This window comes from Psammomys obesus, unplaced genomic scaffold, assembly GCF_907164565.1.
Source record: "Psammomys obesus unplaced genomic scaffold, mPsaObe1.curated_primary_1811, whole genome shotgun sequence".
Classification (NCBI taxonomy): Eukaryota; Metazoa; Chordata; class Mammalia; order Rodentia; family Muridae; genus Psammomys; species Psammomys obesus.
Genome location: NW_026596463.1, coordinates 2,768,495 through 2,794,404, shown reverse-complemented (window position 1 = coordinate 2,794,404; position 25,910 = coordinate 2,768,495). Strand labels below are relative to the sequence as shown.

The 25,910-nt window shown below is 45.4% G+C and overlaps 1 protein-coding gene across 1 annotated transcript in view; it reads left to right on the top strand.

Annotated features, from left to right (window-relative positions):
* Window positions 1-25,667, top strand: part of Ankdd1b (ankyrin repeat and death domain containing 1B) — a 53,819-nt gene extending 28,152 nt beyond the window's left edge. The window contains exons 8-14 of the mRNA XM_055598400.1: window positions 4,790-4,888; window positions 7,166-7,264; window positions 10,263-10,361; window positions 16,259-16,354; window positions 20,495-20,700; window positions 22,622-22,749; window positions 24,117-25,667. Of these exons, the coding sequence (XP_055454375.1) occupies window positions 4,790-4,888; window positions 7,166-7,264; window positions 10,263-10,361; window positions 16,259-16,354; window positions 20,495-20,700; window positions 22,622-22,749; window positions 24,117-24,178 (789 nt within the window). The 3' untranslated portion in view covers window positions 24,179-25,667. The remainder of the gene's footprint in view (window positions 1-4,789; window positions 4,889-7,165; window positions 7,265-10,262; window positions 10,362-16,258; window positions 16,355-20,494; window positions 20,701-22,621; window positions 22,750-24,116) is intronic.
* The last annotated feature ends 243 nt before the right edge of the window (window positions 25,668-25,910 follow it).

The window sequence follows — 25,910 nt, the reverse complement described above, 5'->3', positions numbered from 1 at the left end:
TCAGGGTGGAGCCTGATCACTAGGGTGGAGCCCATGGTTGGCAGCAGCTCGTAGCCCGGAAAGATTATGAGAGGGAGCAGCATGCGGGTGGAGGTGCACACCACCAAGGCGTTGTGATACGGCGCAGCCGGTGGTCCCCTTCCAGAGCCCACTCTATGAGATTTGACCTCCTTTTGCAACAACTGAGCAGAATAAACCTCAGTTCCTTATAAATTAGCTTACCTCGCGTACTTTGTGATAGTAATGAAAACTAGAGGTTTTTGCTGCTGTTCATTAGCACAGTCCCTAGATAAAAAATTCTAGCACCTGTCATAGTCTAGAGCTGTTCCCATTAATACTGGAGAAGACTCCCAGGAAATAAGCAGGGAGGAGGAGGAAGCTAGCTGCAGCAGCTCACATGACCAAAGGTGCTTTGGACTTCATTTTGCTTTTGCATCTCAAGGGACTGCTGATACCAACTTCTGGGAGATGGCTTTTGTGCTCTCTTGTGCCTCCCTGTCACTAAGGAGGGAGAGTACACAGCTGAGTCATTTCTGAGGAGGTAACTGGAGTAAGAGCACAGCTTTAGTTGTAAGCAGACTTCCTCCATTTGTGCTACATGTAGAGTCAGCCCAGTGTGGGCGACAGGCTCTCTTCAGCATGGAATCAGCTGCCACGGGCCCCAGGGTGACATCTGTAGACCCTAAAACCTGAGGCTTCTGGAAGCCTTACGTCATATCTCATCCAACCTATTTAAATACCCTACACTTCTAGTCTATATAACCCTCTAACAGCGGCCCCGGCTGCCCTGACTGGCCCAACTACTCTAAGCGAATGTTTTATTTTTATAATTATTTGGCTGCAGTGAACGTCATCTAATTTATACATGATTGATTTCTTAGAACACTGTGTATTTACTTGGGAATTTTCAGGAGGTTAAAAAAACGAAAACTCCAAGTCATTTACAAATGTAATGAATATTTTATGATATTACATTTAACAATCAATGAAGTAGAAATGTGTCAATTAAATATTTATCCACTTCACTTTTGAGGCTTTCTTTTGGTATCTTGGAGCTAGTAATTATTATTTTTTTCTTAAGTTTCACATACTTCTGGGTCTGCAGGGATGGCTTAGCAGTTAAGAACACTGGCTGCTCTTCTAGAGGACTGGGGTTCAATTCCCAGAACCCACTTAGTGGCTTATAACTGTCTGTAACTATAGTTCCAGGAGATCTGACACCCTGCTCTGGTTGGGGACCACGCAGGAATATAGTGCACAGTCATACATGCCTACAAAACACCATATGTACAAAATAAGTTATACATGTTTCTTTATAGGCCATGTACATTGGGGCTGGGTAGAAGGCTACATAGCCCCACAGCTTCTACTGTAGGATGCTGGCTTTGAGTTCTTCAGACTTTACTTTTTGATTTAGGAGCCCTCAGATCTTCCCAGTCTAAATGTCACCTTACCCAAAACACATTCTTGGTCATTCAGTATAAAATAGTTGTCTATCTAGTCATCTCTGTCTCTCTCTCTCTTTTTTTTTTTTTTTTTTTTTTTTTGGTGTGTGGAGGAGTGTGTTCTCAAGACAGGGTTTCTCTGTGTAGCCCTGGCTGTCCTGGAACTCATTCTGTAGACAGGGCTGGCCTCAAACTGACAGAGATCAGCCTGCTTCTGCTTCCTGAGTGCCAGGATTAAAAGTGCATAATACCACGCCTGGCTCCAGTCAGCTGTTTTAGTTCACTTTGTAGCTGACAACAACCAGCCAGTATTATCCTTCTAATAGCATCTAGAACCCATCAATTAGATTTTACTCTAAAGCTATGGATACACCAATCTTACCAGTCCATCAAGCCATGGATCAACTCATTGTCTCCCCTACTGGAATATAATATCAGGCACCTAATAGATATGCTTACAAACGTATCCCCGACACAGTTTGTCACATATGACATGTTTGTAGAATGAAGAAAATGACATTTATTTCTCTGGCATCACTGTGGCTTAAAAGAAAGAGGTAGGAGGGTATTGCAGGAAGATTGAGGCTCCCCTTATGCCCAGAGACACCCATATCTTAGTCCAGTAAAACCATACGTAGTTATATGGCAAAATCCGCTCATCTTCATATGGATTATCATAGGTTATGTGATCACAGGAGTCTGCTAAAGTGAAGAGGGAAGCAGACAAGACCCAACTGAATACCACTGAATTTTGAAGAGGGGCCATAAGCCAATGTGTCTAGGCATCTGAAAACCAGTTTTCTCAGCAGCCTCTAGAATGGAACTTGGCTCAATGAGACCCACATCAGACTTCTTGACATCTAGAACTACATGATGATGATACTTGTATTATTATTATTAGTTTGTGGCAGCAACCTGTAACAGTAAAGAAAACAAATACAGGTGGTTATACTGTTTTTACAGATGGAGGCAAAAAGGCTTGTACTTGTGAGCCTGCTAAGCCATGTTGCACCAGCCTTTAGCACCAGGTCAAGCTGGCTTTCAGTTGGCCACTGTCTACTGCCTCTCAACAACAAGCAAATCTCTGTGGCTTAAAACACCAGTGTGGTATTATCTCTCATGGTGTGTCAATCTCAACACACAAACGGGCGTCCAAGGATTAAGTTTATGGACGGTGCAATGATGCAGCAGGTTGTATGTGTAACCCATAATTTTGTTCAAGGACATTGTGGCCAAGGGACACCCTTAAGGTCAAAATTGAGGAGGATTACTTAAGATGTTTGAAATAAAAGTTGATCTCTGGATCTCTGGATCAATAGCAAGAGTCTTAGGTCCGTGATAGGAAGTTGCTGGGCAGCTGTCCTTGCAGGAGTAATATTTTTTTAAGATTTATTTTAACTTTTGTATGCATAGGTCTGTGTGCACGTTTGACAAGGTATGTGCACGTGAGTGCAATTGTGCAAGGATGCCAAAAGAGGATGTCAGGTCTGCGAAGCTGGAGTTACTGGTGGTTGAGAACCCTGCATGGGCTCTGGGAACCAACATGAAGTCCTCACAAGAGCCGCACATGCTTTCACGTGCTGAGCCATCTCCCCAGCCTTCAGGAATATTCCCTCCTGCACTCTCAGTTTCTTTTGTGCAAGAGCGTGGTCCTGGAAGTCTTTTGTAAATAGTTCCTGTGGTAGTTTGAACGACAATGGCCCCCTAGGTTCATATGTTTGAATATTTAGTCTTTAGCTGCTGGAACTGTTTGGGAAGGGTTAGGAGGTGGTGACCTTGTTGTGGGTGGTGCGTCACTGAAGTTTCAAAGCCCATATAACATTCCCAGTTAGTTCTTCTCTGCCTCATGGTTGCACGGTTGCTGTCTCAACATGTAAGCTCTCAGCTCCCGCCTCAGCGCCATGCCTGCCTGCCTGCCATGCTCCCTGATGTGAAGGTCATGGACTCACCTTCTGAAAGTGTAAGCCAATGAACTCTTTCTTCTTCTACAGGTTGCCTTGGTAATAGTGATTTGTCACCACCAAAGAAAGTAATCAGGACAGCTCTCATCACTAGGCATGTGTACACCAGATCCCTCTTTTATAACCTTCTGGTATTATTTATTCATTGATTTGGTCTAATAAAAAAGAAGTCTATTTTGAGTCTGAAAACTTTCACAGTGGGTCAATGGGGCTCATCAGTGATAATCCTACTTGGCTTCTGCCTACATGGTTATAGTCAGAGGCTGACCAGGGTTTGGGGCATGTAATGTTTTATTTGAACTAAATGTCCAAGATGGTCCATGCACTTGCCTGGAAGATGTTGCCACCTGTCATCTGGGAGGTCAGCTAGAGCACCAACAACTGGCTTCTGTGGCAGGGTCACTCTTGGATAGCTTGGCAGCTGGCCCTAAGAGGAAGTGCTGCAAGAATGAGCAGCACAGAAGGAAGGGAGTGGAAATGGCTGGGCTAGTTAGGGGCCCTGCCTGGAACTGACTCCTTATCACTTCTGCCTTATCCACTGGTCAAAGCAGTTGCAGGTCCACCTACCTTCAAGGGAGTAAAGGAATAAATCCTAGCTGTTGGTAGAGAAGAGACAAGTAGGTCAGTGGATACCAACACAGCCGCCTTGGGAAAGCAGTTTTCTGTAATGTCCTTGTATGGAGGACCTGAATCTGTTTTATGGCAGTCTTATAATCAACCATAACTAATTCATCAGCTCACCTTGCTGTCAGTTCTCACTCTGGGCTGCTTGGAGGCTCAGTGGAGGTTAACCGAGAGCAGGTCACAATTTTGAGCTGAGTAGCAATTAGCTTGGGAGCTAAGTGAAGATACTTGAGGCACTGGAGAGTGCGGCAAGAGGCAGTGAGAGCTGTGAAGGGGCTGAAAAGCGACACTTCACATAGGTGGAAACTCCTGCTAAGCTCTGAAGCCATTCCTGGCAAAGAAGAGCAGCGCTGGCAACAAAGGCAGGGAGCCAGGAAGCAAGGAGCTTGTTCTCTGGGGCCAATGACAGTCACCTATTTTAACCCAAGGAAAGGCTTTGCTGGGTACCACAGTGGTTAGCTTGATTCTGGAAGCAGAGATTTCACTCACATGTGCTGAGTGTCTCAGTGTCTTAGGTCAGGCTGCTGTAATAATAATAATAATAATAATAATAATAATAATAATAATAATAAACAACTGGTGACTCAAGCAGCAAGCATTTATTTCTCATAGCTGGATATTGGAAACCAGAGCATTAACAGGATTTCCTTCTTTAGTTGTACTATTTCATTGTATACATTAATTACCATATACTCAGCTGCAGACCACATGCAGAAAGTAATTGGACTCCCCCATCCTCTCTCAATCCATTCCTTGCAGCTCAATGTCAGCGCTTTGCAGATGGCAACCCGGAATGGCCATACATCCCTTGTCAACTTTCTTCTCTCTGAGAATGCTGGTTTGCGGCAGGAGAAGGAAGTGAGTCCAGTCACACGCGCTTGGGTGGTGGGGACTCAAAGCTGGCTGTGCAAATGCCCCGGGCAGATACATACTGGGGATGAGAAGGGATTCTTTTGGTGGGAACATTGGCTTTTTTTTTCCTTCTTTTTTTTTAAATCTTAATCATGAGAAATAAAATCCAAGGCATGCATTTTAGAAAGTCACTGAAGTTCTTGCACAAAACAAAGTCTTTGTTTTAAAATAGTCATATTGACTACGGCTCAGGTGTCTAGAGTTGCCTTGGTTCGGTACAGATCTCATCAGCCTGGGAAATGCCACTGCAGCCACTGCTGGGGCTGCTGAGGATGTTAAGAATATGGATTGTCCCCCCGCCTCCAAATGATCTTGTGGGTTTTTTTTTCCCAAAGTCAATCCTCTATTAGTGATGGAGGTTTTTCTGAAGTTTGGATTGGCTTTGGCAGAACACCCAGAGGTAGGCCCTCTGTGCTGGAATCTGACAAGAATCCTCTGTCTCCTACTGTATTTTCCTCTCTCCTGTGAGTATTTCCTCTGGCTGTGGCAAGCTGTTTCTATTTACAGTACTGACTTGAGAGGAGGGATGTGACTGAACCACTTAAGTTTTTAGAGTGTGGAGTTCGAGGGGTTGGCTCTGTGCTTACCTAGGTCAGGCTTCCTCTCCAGAGAAGCAGGGAGGGGTCGGGGCAGTAGGGAGGGTGGCCCTGGCCACCACAACAACAACTGCTTTTTTGAGAGAACGGATGCTGTCTCTTTGTTCTTGCTTTGTGCTTCCATGGAGACCTCTCAGGTTACTTCATGGATGCTCCAGTGCTGCTTTGCCCCCTGGCTCATCCCAGACAGCCTCTCACTCAGCCACACAATACAGCATGACCGTTCCTCATCTGTAGTCCAGTGTGTAGACAGGGAACTCGGGAAGGTCTGTGCTCAGGTCCTGTCTTTGCCTCTTCCTTGTTATTGTGGAGCTGCTGATCTGTTTGTGTGTAAAGTAGGGAATACAGGATCCAACTCCTAGGTTTATCGTGGATGACACGGCTTTTAAGAGCAGTTGTTTGGCCTAGAGTTGTTTCCCTGCATGTTTTTGAGCCAGGGTCTCATTGTGTTGCTTCAGCGAGGCTGCAGCTTCCTATGGAGCCTAGACTGGCCTGACACTCGAAATTCCCATCCCTGTCTGTGAGTAGGCCGGTGTGCTGCTTCACATCTGCTTAACCGAGTGTTTGTTTAGTTTTGGTTTTCCAAGATAAGGTTTTTCTGTGTGGCCTTGGCTGGCCTGGAGCTCAGAGATTTGAAGTGCTGGGATTAAAGGTTTGTGCCACCACAGCCCAGCACTTAACCTAGTGTTTGAAACGGGATAAACAATGTGGGGATTGAGCATGGAGTAAGTGCGGTGTGAGGATGTACCGACACTGTCTCTACGCGTGGGTGAAGCGGCGGGCTATCCTAACCTCTGTGTCTAGCTTCTCCACCCTGTTCCTCATAATTCCGCTAGCACCGCTGAGCTGCAGCACCGCACCGCATCTCAGGCCAGTGCTCCCACCTCTGTCTGCGCGCCCCTGGGAGGGCGCGTTTGAGACAGTATATGGTGGTGGACTAAGAGAGGAATGGGAGGGAGGGGGAGAGGGCTTAGGAGGGCCAGGTGGGCGAGGGAAGACAATGGGTTGTTTGGTAAAAGGAGAGAATGAAAGGGCAGGCGGCTGAGACTGGGTGGACTGTCAGAGGAGCCCTGAGGCCTGAGTAGCCAGGGACAGCAGCCCACCAGGGAGCAAGAGCCTGAGCAGAGCTCACATCTGGTCAGGAAATGCTGTGTGTACACTTCCTCCTTTGAGGCCACTCCCTTTGTCCTCTGGCTTTCTGAAGTCTCAGTTGAGCCTTCTCAATACTTCCTTATTCATGTCTGAGCTCAGCTGTCATTTCTTCAAGGAAGCATCTTCTAGCTTCCAGAAGGGCCAGCCCCCCCTTGACTCACATGCCACCCCAGCACATTTGACGTTTCCTCTAACTCACTTATGCTTTGAAATTAAACAGCTGTGTGACCTCACTAAAAAGATAAATCTCTAGCAACTGAAGAGACGGGCCCATAGCAGGTGCTGTTACACGTGCTCAGAATGACCACAGCCTGGAGGTGGTGGTGATTGCACAAGCCTTCCTGTGGGCCCCACACTGGGGTGGGCTACCTTAATTCCCAGAGATCATCGGAAAACCATGACTGAAACCAACTGTTTCGGGGTTTGAGTGCTGAAGCTCCATGCTTGTTGAGTTTGTGACTCCGCTCTCCTGCAGCCCGCTGAGTCAGCGCTTCACTTAGCGGTCACCAACAACCACCCCCCAGTCGTGACCAGCTTGCTGAGTGCTCGGCATGACGTTGATGCCCTAGATCAGGTAAGCAGGCTGAAGCCTGGACTCTGTCCTCGTTTGTTTCCACACGGAATTTCCAGGTTTCAACACAGCGTGTCAGAGGGAGCTCTGCTTAGGTTCCAGGTGCCTAGAAAAATTCTGGGCAGGGAGGAGGACCTGTGCGTAACCTCGTGCGTAACCTCTCAGCTGTCCCCACGCCTCTGCTTTCGCAGAGGCAAAACTGGGATTCTGTGAGTATGTAATCAAGTTGTTCACTTTAAACAGGCACCGTTAGGGCTTTTGATAAACAATGCCAAAGCAAATTGCCAAGAGCTCTTTAAATCAAAAGCCTCGCCTTTTGTGAAATGTCCTTAGTCTGAAGCTGGTCCCCATAAGAAGGAAGCTTTGTTTCCACATTAGGTATGTTCCTATGCCAGAAGGCAAACGAGACTGCTTAGAACTAAGAACAAACTAATGAAAAGATCACCAGGTAGTCAGTGAACCCGAACAGAATCAGAGTCCATAAACGCCACCTGTCACCAGCTGGAGATGGACGGGGATGGAGCAGCAAGCGGTGGGCCGGTGTGTCTGCCGCGGCCTCTGCCATCCGCCCTTCCAGGGCGCCCGCAGTGGCAAGCCTGGAGGTGGTGGGGGTGTGGCAGGCCTGGAGGTGGTGGGGGTGGAAGCCACGCACCCCGCCTCTTTCCCAGCCAACCTCCCGCCCCTCCCCCCGCAGGTCCTCTAGGTTAGGAGGAAGCAACCTTCCCAAGCCCATTTCCTCACCTGTTGGTCAGCTTGACACATCCCTTCAGGCTTCCTTCTGCCCTGGCCTCCTGGTTAATTTTTGACCCGAGCAAGGAGCCGTACCTGCACTCTGTCCCATTCCCCTCCCCACTCTGGAGGCCCCCCTCTTCTATGTCGCATTAGTCCACAATTTGGGAGCAGAACTCCTTGGTTATTAAATGTATTTGCATATTCAAACTTGCTAATGTTGCAAATCTTTTCTACAGAGAAAAAGCCTTGTGTTCACACTTTGGCTTCTCTAGAACCGGCTTGATCCACTCTAGGGGAGGGGTGTTTGTCAAGCCTGCCAATCAGTTACACAACCAGACCGTATCAGTTCAAACTTTTGTTACTTAAGTAATAGACGCACAAAATAACAGATTTTAAACTTTTCGCATATAAAATCAGGAGATATAAATATGGCTCAAAGAAGCAAATGTTCTTTCGGCTCCACTGAAGAAAGGTAGCTTTTGTTGTGGTGTTTCCTGTGTTCTGGTCTTAGCGTAGTATAGCCAGCACTTTGACGGTTTGTTGGAAGTGAGCTGCCAGAGAGGCAGACTGCCACCTGCTGGCGGCCTTTTCTAGACGCTTTCGTTAACAACCTAGCAACTTGGCTTTGCCTTTTTTGGTAGGAGGAGACCTGGAGTCTCAAGCTATTGCGCAGCACTTGACCAGGGAAGTAGCTTTCTCTGCCTGGTCTAGATCCTATCCAAGGCTCCTGTCTGTCTATTGAGGAATTTGAAGTCTTTCATTTCTTAATACACAATATGTAGAGAATGGGGGAAGCATCAAGAAGACAATAAAATCAGCTTTAGTCTCCCCATCTTTAATATTACCACTTCTAATATTGTCAATGTATTTCTTTCTTTTTCTCAGCACATTTATAAAGTAGGCTTAGCCAGACAGAAAGCCTTTGTCTCCTAAAGCTTTTATTTTTATTTTATGTGCATTGTTTTTTTGTTTTTGTTTGTTTTGTTTGTTTTTTTTTTTCCAGCATGTATGTTTGTGTGAGGGTGTTGGATTTCCTAGAACTGGAGTTACAGTTGTGAGCTGCCATGTGGGTGTTGGGAATTGAACCAGGATCCTTTGAAAGATTAGCTAGTGCTCTTAAACACAAGCCATCTCTCCAGCCCCCTCCTAAAACTTTTACTATTATGTTATAGTTTCTCCTTATAGAAATCTTTAAAGCCATTTTATTATGGTAAATAATAACATTGTTTACCATTTAAGCTATTTTTAAGTGTACAGCTCTGTGACGCCACAGACTTTCCATTCCCCACTCCCCAGCCCCTGGGAACTGCCATCCTTCCTGTCTTTATAAATTTGAATACTCAAGGTAACTTGCACCGAAAACATTTTGAGACAAGATCTCATTACACTTCTCAGATGGCCTCAAATCCCTAGGCTCCAGAAGTCCCCCTGTAAGAGCTTCCCAAGCAGCTGGAACTACAGGTCCATGACCACACCTAGCTCTGAAGTTGGTTAATGGAAGCCAAGTATTCCTGTATATTTACATATGGTTTATATAATGTCTCGTTACCAAATATGTAACTAACTATATAAGGAGCGCGCAGTAAAGAAACTGCTGATGTGACCACTCCACTATCAGGGGGAAGGTTTTCTATTGTGAGTAAGAGAGAGAGAGAGAACACCCCGAGGCTTATGGAAGAGTCCAGAGCAGAGAGAAAAGAAAGCAGACTGGACATGGCCAGGGCTATGTGTGAAAAAGCATAGTGAGGGGAAATAGTGGGTAGCCAGAGAGCGGAGAATAGCAAGAAATGAAGACTAGAGCATAGTGAGGCAGCGAGGACAAAGTGCGAGGTAGGGAGGATAGCAGGGAGGATAGTAGGGGGTGTGGGCGAGGGGGTGCAAATCATGTGGGCTATAAGGGTGACAAGTAGCTGGGGAAGAAGAGGGGGTGTGGAGTGGGAGGACCAGGAGGTGTGTAACAGACACTTGCACACTGAGAGAGCCTGGAGGCCAGCACCAACTCCTCCAGAGATGAGAGGAGTGACCCCTTCTGGCAGGTGGGAAGCTGTCTCACAGGTGCCTGGATTTTATCTAGCCTCTAGCGACTCTTCTAGAGCCAGCTTGAGCTCACCCCTGGGTGTCTGGACCTAACTGCTGTGGCTTCCTCTCATCTCTCCATATGTTAAATGCTGCCGCACCAACTGTCCCCTGGCCCACATGAGGACATTTGTTTTTAGCCCCCATCCCCCAACCCGTACGGCACTCTCTCCCGCATGTGCTTCCATGGCAGAGGCAGCAGACCCCTCTGCATGTAGCTGCTGATCTTGGAAACGTGGAGCTGGTGGAGATACTGCTGAAGGCTGGCTGCAACCTCAAAATCACTGACAAGGTAGGTGCTCTGACTTCACGGTTTTCTGAGACAGCAGTGGAGACTCGCTATTGGCTGCCATGTGAATAGGCCAGAATTTCTTCTGATTGTTGAGCATGAGCTGAGCATCTTCATAAGCAGGAAAACACCCAGGTCATGTATGTATGTATGTATGTATGTATGTATGTATGTATGTATGTATCTATCTATCTATCTATCTATCTATCTATCTATCTATCTATCTACATTATATATATATATAGATACATATATATAGTATCTATATATCTGTATATAAATCTATCTATATATGCCTCTCTCTATATATCTATATATTTAAATAAATCACTCAAAAAAGAAAAACTGAAAAACACTCAGAAATGTTAAAAAGGAGTTGCTATTAAATATTGGTCTTTTTTCTTTAAGATTTATTTATTTGTTATGTACACAATGTTCTGTCTGCTTGTTCACCTGCACGTCAGAAATAGGAACCAGATCTCATTACAGATGGTTGTGAGCCACCATGTGGTTGCTGGGAATTGAACTCAGGACCTCTGGAAGAGCAGCCAGTGCTCTTAACCTCTGAGCCACCTCTCCAGCCCTAAATATTGGTCTTTAGAATGTAAATAATTTAGTGATTTTTTTGAGATTATAAGTATAGATGGTCAAGCATAATGTTTATATGTGAAGGTTTATAAAAATAATTTCCCATCTAGACTTGCCTCTGGCTTATTTGATTTTCATACTATTATACCATGTGTATGCATATAATAACTTGGTTGCTTGCATATTTAAAGCATATTTTATCTTTATTCCTTTTTCCTATCTCTTAAATGTGTGTGTGTGTGATATGTGTTCGCATGTGTTTGAATGTGTGTGTGTGTAGTTCAGCCTTGACACTCTGCTCAGGTGTCAGCCATGGTGTCAAGCATGAGATGTCTGTGCTTCTTGAATGCCTGTGCTCTTCCATCACTCCACGGATGTGTGAGCTCAGGCACTTCTTAAAACACTGAATCAAGCTGGTTTCTCCTGGTCCTCCTCCAGGGGCGTCTGGGCTGGGTGAGAGTTGGTTCAGAACAAACAGACTGTCAACAGAGAGTGCTGCTAAAGTAGTAACACCTGCACACCAATTCCTTTTCACAGCCCAGAGCACCAGGGAGAATTTGTAAAACACAATATGCCCGTTTCAGTTCTGGGCACAGATTCCAGGGCCTTGCCCTTGTTAGGCAGCTGATCCACCTCTGAGGTATGGCCCCAACCTCAAACCTGCTGCTTTTCTGGTTTCTACCTTCCCGGTTCACCGTGTTCTCTAGTTCAGAATCGCGAGTTCCACTTGTGTGAGGTCATGGTGTTGTTTCACTTTTCTCTGTCCTTTTTTTTTTTCTTTTAACCATAAAAGTAACACAAGCTCTGGACAATGTGGTAACCAGAAATGTGTAGGAAAACATGACCACCTACCCTAGGGCTTAGACTTGGGTGGAATGCCACTTTGTCCCCAGATGTGGCTGGCTGAGTTCATTAACATCCAGCCTGGGTCTTTCCCCATGCATTCTTTTTAGAGTAACTTATTCTGTGTTTTCATTCATACTTCACTCCTCCAAGGCAGTTTGGTGGGTCGACTCTGTAGGAATTCTTGTGGGGTACTGGACTGGCTTTTCCAGTTGTCAGGGTCAACACTACCACCTTACTTTGCTTTTTTTAAACCAAATCCTCAGGATGTAGTCTCCCCATTCTTGTTCTTCCTTCTCCCTTGATCCTTTATTCTGAGAGTCTAGCCCATGGCTGGCACCCAGAACATACATAACTAATGCAAAACCCTTTCTTTTTACCTGCTCCCACATGCTCTTAAAGAAAACAAACAAACAAACAAAACCAAACCAAACCCCATAGGTAAGTGTTTCTCAGACCCTGTTAAGGTCTGGATTAGTAGCTGGGTATGATGTCACACGCCTTTGATCTCAGCACTCTGGAATAAGGCAGGTGGCTCTCCAGGAGTTTGTAGCCAGCCTGCTCTACCTAACAAATTTCAGAGTTTCAGGTCACCCAGGCTTGCATGGTGATGCTGGGGGAAAAGAGAGAAAGAGAGAGAGAGAGAGAGAGAGAGGATTGAGAGGGGGAGGGAGGGAGGGAAAGAGAGAGAAAGGGAGAGGGGGAGAGAGACTGAGACTGAAGAAGGAGCCAGAGGCTTGATGAAGTCTACCTTGAGGGTCCCGAGGCCTTTGGCCTCACTGTTGAGCACATGGTGTCTCCACTCCAGTGTGTTGTTCCTTAAGGGAAGTTTCTCCAGCTTGAAAACTCTGACTTTTAGAATGCTGCCTTCCCAAAATAGGCTAATTATGGTGATTCAAATGGCTTTACAAGGCAGAATGCAGACAGTATGCAATTAGAGGCTTGCTAAATGCCTGCAAAATGCAATTCTTCCTAATTTCATTACCAGCTCTCCTGCTTCCAGGCTGATTACTTTCAGCCCTAGTTTCCCAGCTCACCTGGGTCTTAGCGCCCGCCCGCACTAGAAAAGCTTATCACTGGTGTTGGTGTAAATTATACTCGATGCTGCCAGCCAGACATGTAAGAGTTCTGAGAGAAGCCCCCGACCTTTGGGGTTGGAGATGCAGGTTTCCAGCATTTTTTTAAAATTTACATTACATCCTTGTTGTAGCCCCAGCCCTCCTCCCTTCCTAGTCTCACCCTTCCTCCCTCCCTCCCTCCCCCCCATCTCCTTCCCTCCACCTTTCTCCTCAGAAAAAGGGAGCTCCCTTTCCCATCTAACCCAGCTCATCAAGTTGCATCAGGACTAAGCATGTCCTCTTCCCCTGTGGCCTGGCAAGGCAGTCCTGCCAGGGGAAGTGATCAAAAAGCTGGCAAGTGAGTCCCTGTCCAATGCAGTCCCCACTTCCCTCACTAGAGGGCCCACATGAGGCCTAAGCTGCCCATCTGTTACATCCTTGCAGGGGACCTAGGTCCATCCAGTTCATGCATGGTCCTTGATTGATGCTTCGGCCTCAGCAAGCCCCTCTGGGCCCTGGTTAGTTGGCTCTGTTTGTCTTCTTGTGTCTCTCCTGTCACCTCCAGGTCCTTTTCTCTTTCCTCCTACTTTTCCACGAGATTCCCTATGCTTTGCCCAGTGTTTGGCTGAGTCTCAGCATCTGCTTTGAGGCATTGCTGGGCAGTGCCTCTCAGAGGACAACTCTGTCAGGCTTCTGTCTGCAAGCTTAACAGAGTACCTTTCATAGTGTCAGGGGTTGGCACTCTCCATTAAGGTGAGTCTTTGGTTGGGCATTCCCTCAGTCTCTGTTCTGTCTGCTCTATCTTTATCCCTGCACATCTTGTAGCAGGGTAAATTTGGGGTTGAAGTTTTTGTGGGTAGGTTGATGTTCCCCTCCCTCTACTAGGATATTAGTCTAGTTTGATGGTATCCTCTTCAGTCTCTATGAAGTCTGCTACTAGGAGCTTTTGCTTGAGTTCCCCACATAGCCACCCAGATGCCTTCCCTGACTTAGGTCTCCAGCTTGTCACAGAGATAACCTCATCCTCAGTCTCTATTTTCTCTACAGGCCTCTGTCCTCTCGCCCTTGCTCTCCCAGGTCTGATCTTCATCCTCTGTGCCCCATCTCTTACCTTGTTCCCTCTCTTCAGCCATTACCTCTGACTTTGCTATCTCCCCTTCTGAGTGAGATTTAAGCATCCTCCTTTGGATCCTCTTTGCTACCTATCTTCTTAGGGTCTGTGCATTGTAATATGCTTATCTTGTACTATGTCTAAAATATGCTTATAAGAGAGTACATACCATGTGTGTCTTTCTGAGTCTGGGTTATCTCACTCAGGATGAGCTTTTCTAGGTCTGCCTGTTTGCCTGCAAATTTCATGATTACCTTGTTTTTAATAGCTGAGTAGTATTCCACTGTGTAAATGTACCACAGTTTCTTAATCTCCTCTTCAGTAGAGGGACATCTAGGTTGTTTCCAGATTCTGGCTATTGTGACTAAAGCTGTTATGAAAAAAGCTGAGCAAATGTCCTTGTTGTGTGGTGAAGTGTCTTTTGGGTATTTCCCAGAAGAGGTATAGCTGGGTGTTGAGGTAGCGCTATTCCCAATTTTCTGAAAAAGGACCAGATTGATTTCCAAAGTGGTTGTACACGTTAACACTCCCACCAGCAATGGAGGAGTATTTCCCTTTCTCTACACCCTTGCCAGCATGTGCTGTCACTTGAGATTTTGACCTGTGTGAGATACAATCTCAGAGTCATTTTGATTTGCATTTCCCTGATGATTAAGGACACTGAGCATTTCTTTAAGTGCTTCTTGGCTATTCAAGATTCCTCTGTTGAGAACTCTCTGTTTAGTTCTGTGCCCCATTTTTTAATTGGGTTATTTTGTTTATTGGTGTTTGATTTCTTGTGTTCATTATATATTTCGGGTATGGCCCTTTGTCAGATGTAGGACTGAAGGTGTTTTCCCAAGTGGTAGACTGTCCTTTAGTGCTACTGACAGTGTCCTTTGCCTTACGAAGATTTTCAGTTTCAAGAGGTCTTGTGGGGTTATTTCTGACCATTACTTTTAATTATCTTTAGGATCCTCTAGTGAATTTGTCATGGATCATTTAAAATGCAATGGGGGGATAGCTTGATGGGTAGAGTGACTATCTTGAAAGCATGAGGATCTGAGTCTCATCCCTAGCACCTATATAAAAATGTCAGTGCTGAAAAAGAGAGGGAGGGGGAGAAAAGAAAAGAAAAGAAAAGCCTGGTGTGGTGGCCTACACCTTTAATCCCAGCACATGGTAGGCAGAGTCGGGCAGATCTGTGAGTTTGAGGCTAGCCTGGTCTACAGATAAAATTCCGGGACAGCTAGGGCTACACACAGAGGAACCCTGTCTCAAAAACAAAAACAAAAACAAAAACAAAAAGCATGTACTTAAAAACCCAATGTGGCCAGGTAGAAACAGGAGCATCCCTGGGGCTTGCTGGCCAGCTGGTCTAGTCTAATGTATGTTCCTAACCAAGGTTTTCCTCTGGCTCCTGAATGACTACACATCCACATACACATCTATGAATACACATCTATGACATACATATGTACATCGGCACACACATGTACATGGGTACACACATGTATATATACTTTAATAAAAGAAACCGAATACAAACTATTCTCCTTTGTCAGGAAAACATGTGCAGATGCAGAAACAGAAATTGTGTCCAGCATAAAATTGAGGGGCCACAGCTTGCAAAGCTGTGCTTCTGGCTGTGTAAGACAGCCATCATGGGCAGGGTTCATTTATTATAATTTGTGTAAGATGCAACATTCAGGCAGCATATGTCCCAAGTAATGTCCAGATCAGTCCTTTCTTACTCATCCAATTTGGTTAAAATTGGAACACTTTAACCTTGGTTAGAGGCAGTGTCTTATAAAAGACAAAACCTCTAGCTGGGAGCCCATGAGCTGGATCCTACACTATGAATTGTTCTTGGATCCAGCCCATTATTTCGTCCTCCTCAAAACAAGGCTGACATTTCCTGATCTAAAATGGCTGCTCAGATTCCTGCTGTTTGTCAGCATTTCCTTTGGGAAGTGGAGGACTGAAAGGAGAATGTCACCTTTTCTCTCTTTGAAGATCTTTCCTGGGCAAGGAATGTGCCTCTGCATTTATACCATTGGCCAAAATGCAGATCACATCCCTGACCACAAGGAATCTGGGAAATGTTAGAGGTGGCACACATCCTAAGGGCATTTTCATCACATCTACTGCTCACCTTGACCCCTGAGTGTCATTGCAGAAACCCGCAGTGACTAAGGGCTTGTACCTACGTCATTCACAGGTGGCAGAATCAGAACCTGAGTTCAGCTACTTTGCAAAGCCGAAGTTCTCGTCTACCAGGCAATATCGCTTTTCCTTTTTAATCCCTCTTTTTAATTTAGCAAGGAAAGACTGCCCTGGCACTGGCTGCCAGGAGCCACCACAGCCTCATCGTGGACATGCTCATCAAAGCTGAGAGGTACTATGCATGGAGAAAGGTAAGAATGTCATGCCAGATTTGTGAGACCCCCAAAAGACCACCAGGAGTTGAGTCGGTTGCAAAACACATGAGGATCTTTTTACTAGAAACTATAGCTCCGCTCATACACCCTCATTGCCAGAGCAGTTGAGAGCAAAGAGCCTTATGCTCAGGTTAGGTGGTTGATTTAAAGATTCCGGTTCCTCCTAGAGCACCCAAGGCAGGGGAATTCCTGCCTGGCAAGCATCTATTGGTTGAAACACAAAAGGGGATGTTTCATTTTGAATTGATTGGCTATAGGAAGGCCCCCAAACCATTAATGGTCTGGCTTACCTTGTTTGGCTGTCCTAGGGGAGAGGGGTGGTTTCCTAGCAACTGTATTTCTAGTGGGAAGGAGAAGAATGCAGTAAGGCTTGTTCTCCTCAGGTGGCTGGACATGTCTCCACCTGTCTGGCCTTTGTTCAGGCTTGTGCTTTAAACTTTGAACCAACATCCAAGAAAACTAATTTTTAATTCTTTGGTTTCTCAAGAAAGGCCAGTTCCAGCCAATTCAAGGGCTCTTTTGGCACCCCCGAACACATACCCATTTGGGAATGGGGGAGGTATGGTCTGTATACTTCCTTTTCCCCCTGTTGTAGCGAACTTTGCTCAGTACACTGGGGACCAGTGCCTCTCGTCATCCCTGCTCATGGGGTAGGACAGTGCTTCTTCTTCCCTTCTTCCTTGGTGGGCATCGGCAGTCAGATCTGAGAATGTGGGCCAGGCAGCCTCGTCCATGGCAGCTTTGCTGGCCTGGCATGCCAGCCTCTGACAGATGAGTCTTTCTCATGCCCTCTGGTCTGTCACAGAAACTCAATGAGCAGCACATATGGAAAACACTTTGAACTTCTCCTGGCTCTGCTGTTTTTTGCTGTAGCCCTATGCTGGCTTTCTGGCACCCAAGTATTCTGGGACAATCATGATCATTGAATGTACAACTCTTATCTCTAAGCCAGTTTTTTCTTTATCTTTCTTTCCTTAGATTGTCTGCAAGTCACACAGCTTCTCAGTAGTGTTTTCTTCCTCCAAGATTCACATCCGTGCTCTCAGGCAAGATGCTTGGACATGGGACACCAACATCTAGACCTATACTGTTTCTCAGTTTCCTTCCTGGGAGCATGGTTTCTTCTGGGCCACTGTGTCATGCCAGAATACATGTCATCATGGCTCAGGTGTCTGTTTTGGAGGGGCTATGAACCTGGATTGCTGCCATTGGCCAATCCTGGGAAATCCTTTTTAAATCTTTAAAGCAGGAATGTTTACTGTCTACTGCCCCCTGAGAGTCTGTCTCAGTGTGTCAGTTGGTGACAAGGAAACTAGAGAGATGTCATTGGGCAATATGATCATGTGTCAATACCATTGGGCACTCTTAGGCTAGTCTAGCCTCTGTCATGTGGTCCATGATGGTCCACATTACTGTGCAGCTCATGACCTTGTATGGACTCTTTCAATGGCGAGATATCCTCGTTATAGCTCTTACTGCATGCAGGACAATAAAGTCTGTTTTGCCTGTAAAACAACAATTTCTTATACACAAGTGGAATTTCTGTTTAATCTTCTCTGACTTATTTTTATTGTTCCTTTCTTGTCTTCTTACTTCCTTATCCTTCTGTTCATTTTCTTAAATGATCTTTATGTTACTAAAGACTCAGGTTCCTTTTCTCTTGTTCTTTAAATGGTTTTCTACATTTGCATTGAAAAATTAAGCTGTTCCTCCTATTTTTAATGCCTGGTAGAAGGTTCATATTCTTTTGGCTAGATGAGAATAAATGACTTTTGCACAAAACAGGCCTTTTCTAGCAAGTCCTTGAGAGGTAAGTGGATGATAAACTTTGAGAACCTTGTATAATGAACAAATATAGCTGAAGGAAGACTTGAGAAATGGTATGGTGAGAACTCTGGTAACAGCTGGGATCCTGGGGAAACTTGCTTTTAAATACATAGCATTAATTTATTTTTAAGTTTACCAAGTGCACTTATTATTTTAAATATTTTTTTGTTAATCAGACAAGTTTATATATTGATTTGGTATAAAATAATTACTAATACAAAGTTTAAAGAGATAATTAGAACTTTATTTTTATATCTCCTTGCATATGTTATATCTATATGTACATCTGATTTAAATTACCTGTATATTGTCTCTGTATATACACGTACATAGTTAACACTATCCATCGTTAAATTCAGTGGTTCAGAGGCAAAGGATTCTTCTTAAACCTTCCTTAAGCTATTTAAAAGTTTGTTTTATATATTTGTTATTACTGTGGTGTGTGTGTGCATAGAGAGAAAGACAGATACACACACACACATAGATGAGAGAGAGAGAGCATGAGAGCATGACTTTGAGAGGCAGTGCCCGCTGCTTACTTTGAGGCATGGTCTCTCCTGTTGTTCCTGTTGATCTTGTGTCCTACAGTGCTTGAGTACTTGACCTTACAGCTTCTGAGTGATTCTTTTCTTTCTCTCACCTTCCTGGGCTTACAGATGAGTCCCAGCGCACTCAGCTTTTTAAACCGGGTTCCAAGGATGAAGCTGTCAGGCTGTGCAGGAATCACTTTCAGTGACTGTTGCCAGCCCTGGTTTGTGCTGCTTTCGTGCCACCACTTCTGACATTCTAGCAACTCTGTCACTGTTAGAAAAGATCCTGGCTTTCCAAGCCCCTGGTCTCGTCTACAGAAGCCTGTATGCCCACCCTCTCCCGAGTCCTAGAATGCAAAGAATGCATGAGTGTTTGAGAAATAAAAGTGCATAGAGCAAATATGAACGCAGAATCAGCCTGCTCTCTTCTCTACTCATGCTGTTTGATGTTTTGATCTTATTGGTTGTGTGGCTTTATGAAAAGGGATGAGGAAAAAAGGCAGTTTTTTTTTTTTTTTTTTTGGTTTTCCCATCGTAACTCTTCAGACTCCTGGAAACAAGGCATCATGGCAGGAAAGCCCGGAGACTTCATTTTTTGAATGGCTGTGGATAACTCACACCTCCCATTCCTACCCCTGTTTTTGCACATAAGGCCTAATACCAGAAGAAAGCCTTGCCCTTCTCCTTGGCTGAGATCCCCAGGTGTGTGCAGAGCTTTTTGGAGGAGGCTGCTGACTCATGATGGGTGCAGGCCAATGCATGGTGAGGGCTGAGTGCAGGCCTCCTAAGCTCTTAAAAGTTTTGAAAGGCAGGGTCCCGTACCCCTTTGCCCATTTCCTCCCTGGTATTAACTCTCATCTTGGTTTTAGAGTATCTTTCATTAAGATTCATGTTTATTTAAATGAAAGACTAAAATAGAAGTCATTATACATGAAAACAGGGGGATTACCTAGCCCGAATGGCATATGTGTGAATGCAGTTCTAGGAAGCCACGGCACTTGCTTCTCCTCTGAGCCTCTTTCTCTAGTGCTTTTGAGACGCTGATTACGCAAGTCAGTGGTAGATCCCACCGAGAAGAAGGAAAGCAGCTTAGGAAGGCCGGTACACAAGAGACCAGTCTAGGTACAGGGCTGTCGGGCTTAGCATGGTTGCACTGGCTAAAATGAAATGACGGCCGCTTGGTTTCGTTCACTGTGTCTCCCTTTTCCCAACCCTACCCTACCCCACCCTACCTACCCTACCCTACTGTCCCACCCCACCCTACCCCAACACATCCCACCCTACCCTGCCCTAACACACCCCATCCCACCCCACTCTACCCTGAGTTAGGCTTCTAGTCTACTCAGAAAAGATCAGAAAGAAGAGCTATGAGGTTTTATTAAGAATGTATCCAATCTGAATGCAACTAAGGTGTCAAAAGAAAATCAAATACACCAAGGAAGAAAGAGGGCTAAGTATTGAGAATAAGGCCATTAAGGCTGTTGTGATGTTTCACATGCTAACACATCCCCTCTGTTCTCCTTGGAAATGGGCAGATATCAGGCAGTCACACAGACACAGCACCGCAGAATCGCTCCCACTTGCTCTTTCAGACACAGCACCCATGCTTTTGTTCCAGACATTTCTGTCCAACCTGGATGACAAAAGATGATCTAGGACAGATTGAAAAGTGCCAGCTGCTGCTTTATCAATTTTTTATGACATAAGGTAACGAGCAAGCATGTTGTCAATAACCTGGTACAGCTATTTTTAAATGTAGGAGAACTATGAGAGCCTCCAGGACTCAGCAGGAAGTGCTACACTGACATTCAAGCAGGACCACAGTCTGGAGACCAGGCATATCCGAATGTGCCTTTGGGACCTGGCCTACCGGCAGCTGAAGGATAATGACTGGCAGAGGCTGGCCCGCTTATGGAGCTTTACGGAGGACCAGATCAGAGCCATCGAGGAACAGTGGTCAGGTAAGTGGTCAGAAGACACGGACAGGACAGGAAGACCTTCAGTTAGGAGCAGCAGTGTCCCTTCCTTCCATAAGTTTCCAGTCTACGCAGAGTCCAGGGGTCACTGCAATAAGGGCAGTTAGTGTGTCTCAGTTTGCAAGGGTGTTTGGGAATTTAGCAGAAGGCCACATTCCTGAAAATCTTCAGCCTGCTGCCCTTGCAAAGGCTGACTATTTTGGCCTAAAAAAAATTAAGGCTTCACAATTGAGTAGGAACTAAAGAAGGGAGGATTCAACCCCTGGCATGCCTCGGGAATGCCAGTATGGCTTTTCACCAAAACTTCAGACCATTCCATTCCCCGACCCTCGGGGCTTCAATGGGGTTCCTAATGTAAGGGGGAGATTGGAAGGAATGGGGGGGAAGGGACGAGAAGCGCAAGAAATGAAGGCCAAGTCTGTTCGTCTGATCAAAGCCTCGTTTATTAAAAATTTTTACCCAACTTATATAGGGAGAAGGCAGGAAAGGGGGGAAAGTTAATTTACTGCCGCAGAAGATAGGAAGAGTGCTTTCATGGGTTAAATATTGCACCTGCAAGATACCGCAAGGATGTTTTCTTAAGGTATCTCACAGATGCTCTAAAACTAACAGATGGATGTCCCCACAAATCTATCACCCATGATTTAGGGTCCTAGGTAACTCTTCAACTAAATAGCTTTAGGTCTCCACTAAATGACCTTTGCTCACTACTTGGCTTTGGCTTCAGTAAATAGCTTTGTCTCCACTAGATAGCTTAGGCTCACTGTTTGACTTTGGCTTCAGTAGATAGCTTTGGCTCCCTGCAGTTCCGGATGAAAGGTCTTACTCTGCCACAGAAGAGCTCACTGTTGAAGGTTTCTGCCCAGAAAGAATCCCCTTACCAGGCTGGGGGAAAGGGTTCTTTTTTTTAAATTTTTTATTTAACTTTTATTAATTATACTTTATTCATTTTGTATCCCCCCATAAGCCTCTCCCTCCTCCCCTCCCGATCCCTCCCCTTTCTGCATGCATGCCCCTCCCCAAGTCCACTGATAGGGGAGGTCCTCCTCTCCTTCTGGGAAAGGGTTCTTACATCATCTGTAAGTCTCACACATGCACAATCTCACTAGCATAGTTTTGACATTCATAATCCGATCAGATTTTAGTTCTCAAGGCAACTGGCACTGGGAAGTTTGTAGGGTTTTGAGCAAAGAATGACATGTTGGTACTGAAGAAAAATTAATTTGTTGAGGAGCACATGGCTCTTGCCAAGATTCCAGGCTCCTTTTGTAGCATCTGTCCCACGGAGCCTACTATGTGTTTGCGGCTGTGAACTGTCCGAGGTAGCAACAGATTGTCCTTCTCTTCAGATACCTCTCCTAACCTCTCAGGGGTGAGGGCTAAGGAACTTTCAGAATGCATAATCCTGACCTTCGCTATCGACCTGCTGAACTGGAGTGCTATTTGGCACATGCTTGATGCTCGGTGATTTACAGAGCAGCGGGAATTTCTCACACTGTGGACTGTCATTCAATTGATTCAAAATCTACATTTTCACAAGCTGCCCAGGGAAAACATGTACTCTGAGCTGGACCTTCTAGAAGACCCCGTATCTCATGGGGATTGTCTGTCACCACCAAGCAGGCATCAAGGTCCTTTACAGCCCTCCACCCCACCTCACCTGCTCTCAGGGTGCCCCTATCAGAAGGAGCCGGCCAGCCTGCCTGGTGTCCAAACTGCTCATCAGTGCACACCACCAGTGAGGAATCACAGGGCTTCCTCTCGTCACTGGGCTTTTGACCTCACAGATCAGGGAGAAGGAATGGATGGACAATAGTAGTCACTTTAAAACCTGATTAGAATTGAGACATGTCACAAAGACACATCAGTGCATGATGCTTCACTCTGGGCCTTCTCCCTGACACAGGGAGTGACAGCTTCCGTGAGCATGGTTACAGGGCTCTGCTCATCTGGCTGCACGGGGCTCTGATGACACAGCCTGACCCTGCCAAGCAGCTGTATGAGGAGCTGGTTCGAGCAGGATTCCCAGGAGTAGCTGGTGAGTTTGCTACAAACTACAGAAATCCCTTCTCCCTTTAGTGGTGGGTCGGGGGTTCCTCCCTGAGTAGCCGCAGTCTGAATGGAGGTTGGCTGGCCAAAAGAGAACATGATATGTGGAAGGTGCTCCTGTGCACCCAGCAGCTTCCGCCTTGGGTAAGTCAACTGGTCAGCGCTCACCAGTTTCAGCATTTGAACGAGGTGGGAGGGTATTTCTGTGTAGGGTGGGATGCAAATGCTCGGCCACCTTCTATAATAAGGACTCCTCTTCACACCTGAGCAAGAAATTATCTTCCTCCAAAAGCTACTTGTTTCTATTGGCGAACTCCATCACCTTAGTGCCTGTGAAGATGTTCTCTCTAGGTAGAAAGAAGCACACACAGGCTGTTGCTTTGCCAGCTGACGCTGTTACAGAAAAGCACATCCCAGGTTATTGACCAACATGTTGTCAGGGAGCATTCTTTGAAAACAATGCTGAGTGGCTTTGAAACTCTCCTGTAATGACAGCCACTGAAGAAAAGAGTGGAGAGGTGTCTGCTGTTGTTTTCACAGAGGCAGTTCCACTGAGAGCTGAGCACATCCCTGTGTCATTCTGGCAGCCAAACCAGCATTGTTTTAGGCACTGCAGATACCTGCATTGCAGGACAGGAGCACCATGGCAGGAGGCCCAGCAACTTTAAACATGTTCTTTCCAATGAAAGTGTTGATGCAAACTCAGGGAAGATGAAAACAGTTTGAGGAGGTGGCTGGGCTGTGTTGTGAGGGTTTGCCTTGGCCCTGTGATCTTCAGCAGGTTCTCCAGCCTCTTTGCACCAGTGTTCCCTTTCTAAACGAGGGAAGCAAACAGCATCCAGGCCTAAAGGCTGCTGTGGAACAGATGAACGGTGCCTGGGACATAGCAGACCACATTTAAGAACAGTAGCTGTTCTTCTTGAATGTGTGTGCTGGCTAGTTTTTATGCCAATTTGACGCAAGCTGGAGTCACCTCAGGAGAGGGAACCTCAACTAAGAAAATGCTTCCGTAAGGTCTGACTGTAGGCAAGCCTGTAGGGCATCTCCTTAATTAGTGACACAGGAGGACCCAGCCCATTGTGGGTGGTGCTGCCCCAAGGCTGGTGGTCCTGGGTTCTATAAGAAAGCAGACTGAGCAAGCCATGGATAGCCAAGCCAGTTAGCAACACTCCTCCATGGCCTCTGCATCAGCTCCTGCCTCCAGGACCCTGCCTTGTTTGAGTTCCTGCTTTAGTTTTCCTCAAGGGATTGTGATTCAGAATATGTAAAACAAAGCTTTTCCTTTACAAGTTGCTTTTAGTTATGGTGTTTCATCACTGCAGTAGTAACCCTAAGATGTTATCTGCTTTTTTCCAGAAAAGATTCGTCAGGTCAAAAGTAAAACTGACTCAAGCTCCAAGAAATGTGCAGTCTCTTAAGCTGGAGAAACAGTTCAAATAGCTTCCCTCTCCTCATTCTGTTTGTTCACTTCAGTCCCTGATTGCCACAGCCACCCTGCAGTAGACTGATTTTCCAGTACAAAGACAATGCCCCTCCAAGAATGGATGGGAACGCACCACCTTCCCACTGCTCCAGGCCACACATTGGCTTTGCTGTTTTCTTGAGGCAAATGGTGTGTGACTTTTCCATTTCTGTCATTTGACGCACACATGGAACAGCATAGCTGGAAGGGTTCTATTCATGCTTAAAGACAAACTTATTGTAGGAGCAGCATGGTGGCACATGGGAAAACAAGGGCTAGGAGAGGCAGCTCTGACATTGGATGCTTGGCTGTTTGTTGTACCCGGATAGTGAGACCCCAAAAGACCACCAGGAGTTGAATCTGATGCAAAACACATGAGAATTTATTGGCTACAAGCTCAAGCTTGGATCACAGCAACTTCTCTGTTAAAGCAGGAGGGGTATGACCCAGAGCTCTAGGGGAACAAGGTTTTTAAAGGGCAAAACCACAAGCGGGGGCTACAAGTGTTGGGTAGGGGTTTACTTTAGGCGTCAAGACCATAAATTGGTTCTAGCCCAGCTGTTTGGAGAGTATTTGATCATGAGTAATGCCTGAAATGTGCTGATTAGCTGTTGCTAGGGAAGATCAATTAGCATTCTCTGTGGTCACAAGCTAGAGGCCATCTGGGTGGGTTGCCAGGAAATGATTATCTCTTAAGTGTAACGAGGAATATGGTCAAGCCTGATTATTCCCTGCAGCTGGCCAGACATGTCTTAATTAACCCGGTCCTTTGTCTAAACTTTTACACAGGACTTCAGTCATGCTGCCCTAAGATTCTAACTTTAAACTCTGGACTTCTCGCTGTGAGAAGCAGGCATGTAATATTACTGATGTCCTCATCTTTAGCTTCCTTTTCTGATAGACAAAATGTTTCCTCCAGAGACTGGGGTGAAGATGAAGGGAAAACATCTGTGAATGTCTGACCTCAAGCCATGGTATGCAAGTCATAAACTCTTATTGTAAAGGAACTGCGTTTGGAAATTCAGTCACTGCTGGCTTTATACCATACAAGCGTAATCCATTTTTTCAGGAAAAAACCAGACACATACCAGTAATTTTTAAACCATTTGTATTCTAAAATTGGGTAATTTTAATTCTTCGTACTTTCCAGTACATTCTATTTTTGTTCACAACAAATAAGCATTACTTTTTTTAATCTGAGAAAGTTATGAAAGGTATCAGTTTTCATGGATGTATGCCTTCCTAGAGTCCAATTCTGATTCTCAGTCAAAGCTGGTAAGAAAATCATGGGCAATTTAGTTATTCTGTCATGAATTTGCAGTTTCAAGTTTTTCCTATATTGATTGTAAATGGCCCACTTAATGCTAGGAATGCTTAAAACAGGCAATATATTCACAAGATTACAGAATTTAAAATAGTATTAAATAAAAACTCCCTTCTCAGTCTGTTCTTCAGTTTGGCCAGTTTCTACTGACTTTGCTAGCATGTCTCCCCCAACTTAACCTCTGTATATGAAAGAAACACAAATACATACTTAGCATAGAGAATGTTTCACCATCAAGCTTGTTATGTTGCTCAGGCCAATATGAATTATCTGTTGAACAGCATGCAGCACTTTTAGAGTTAGGCGATGCCTGTAACCGTCCTAGCCACATGACTTGGCTTGGATACTGAAAACCTAGCTTCAG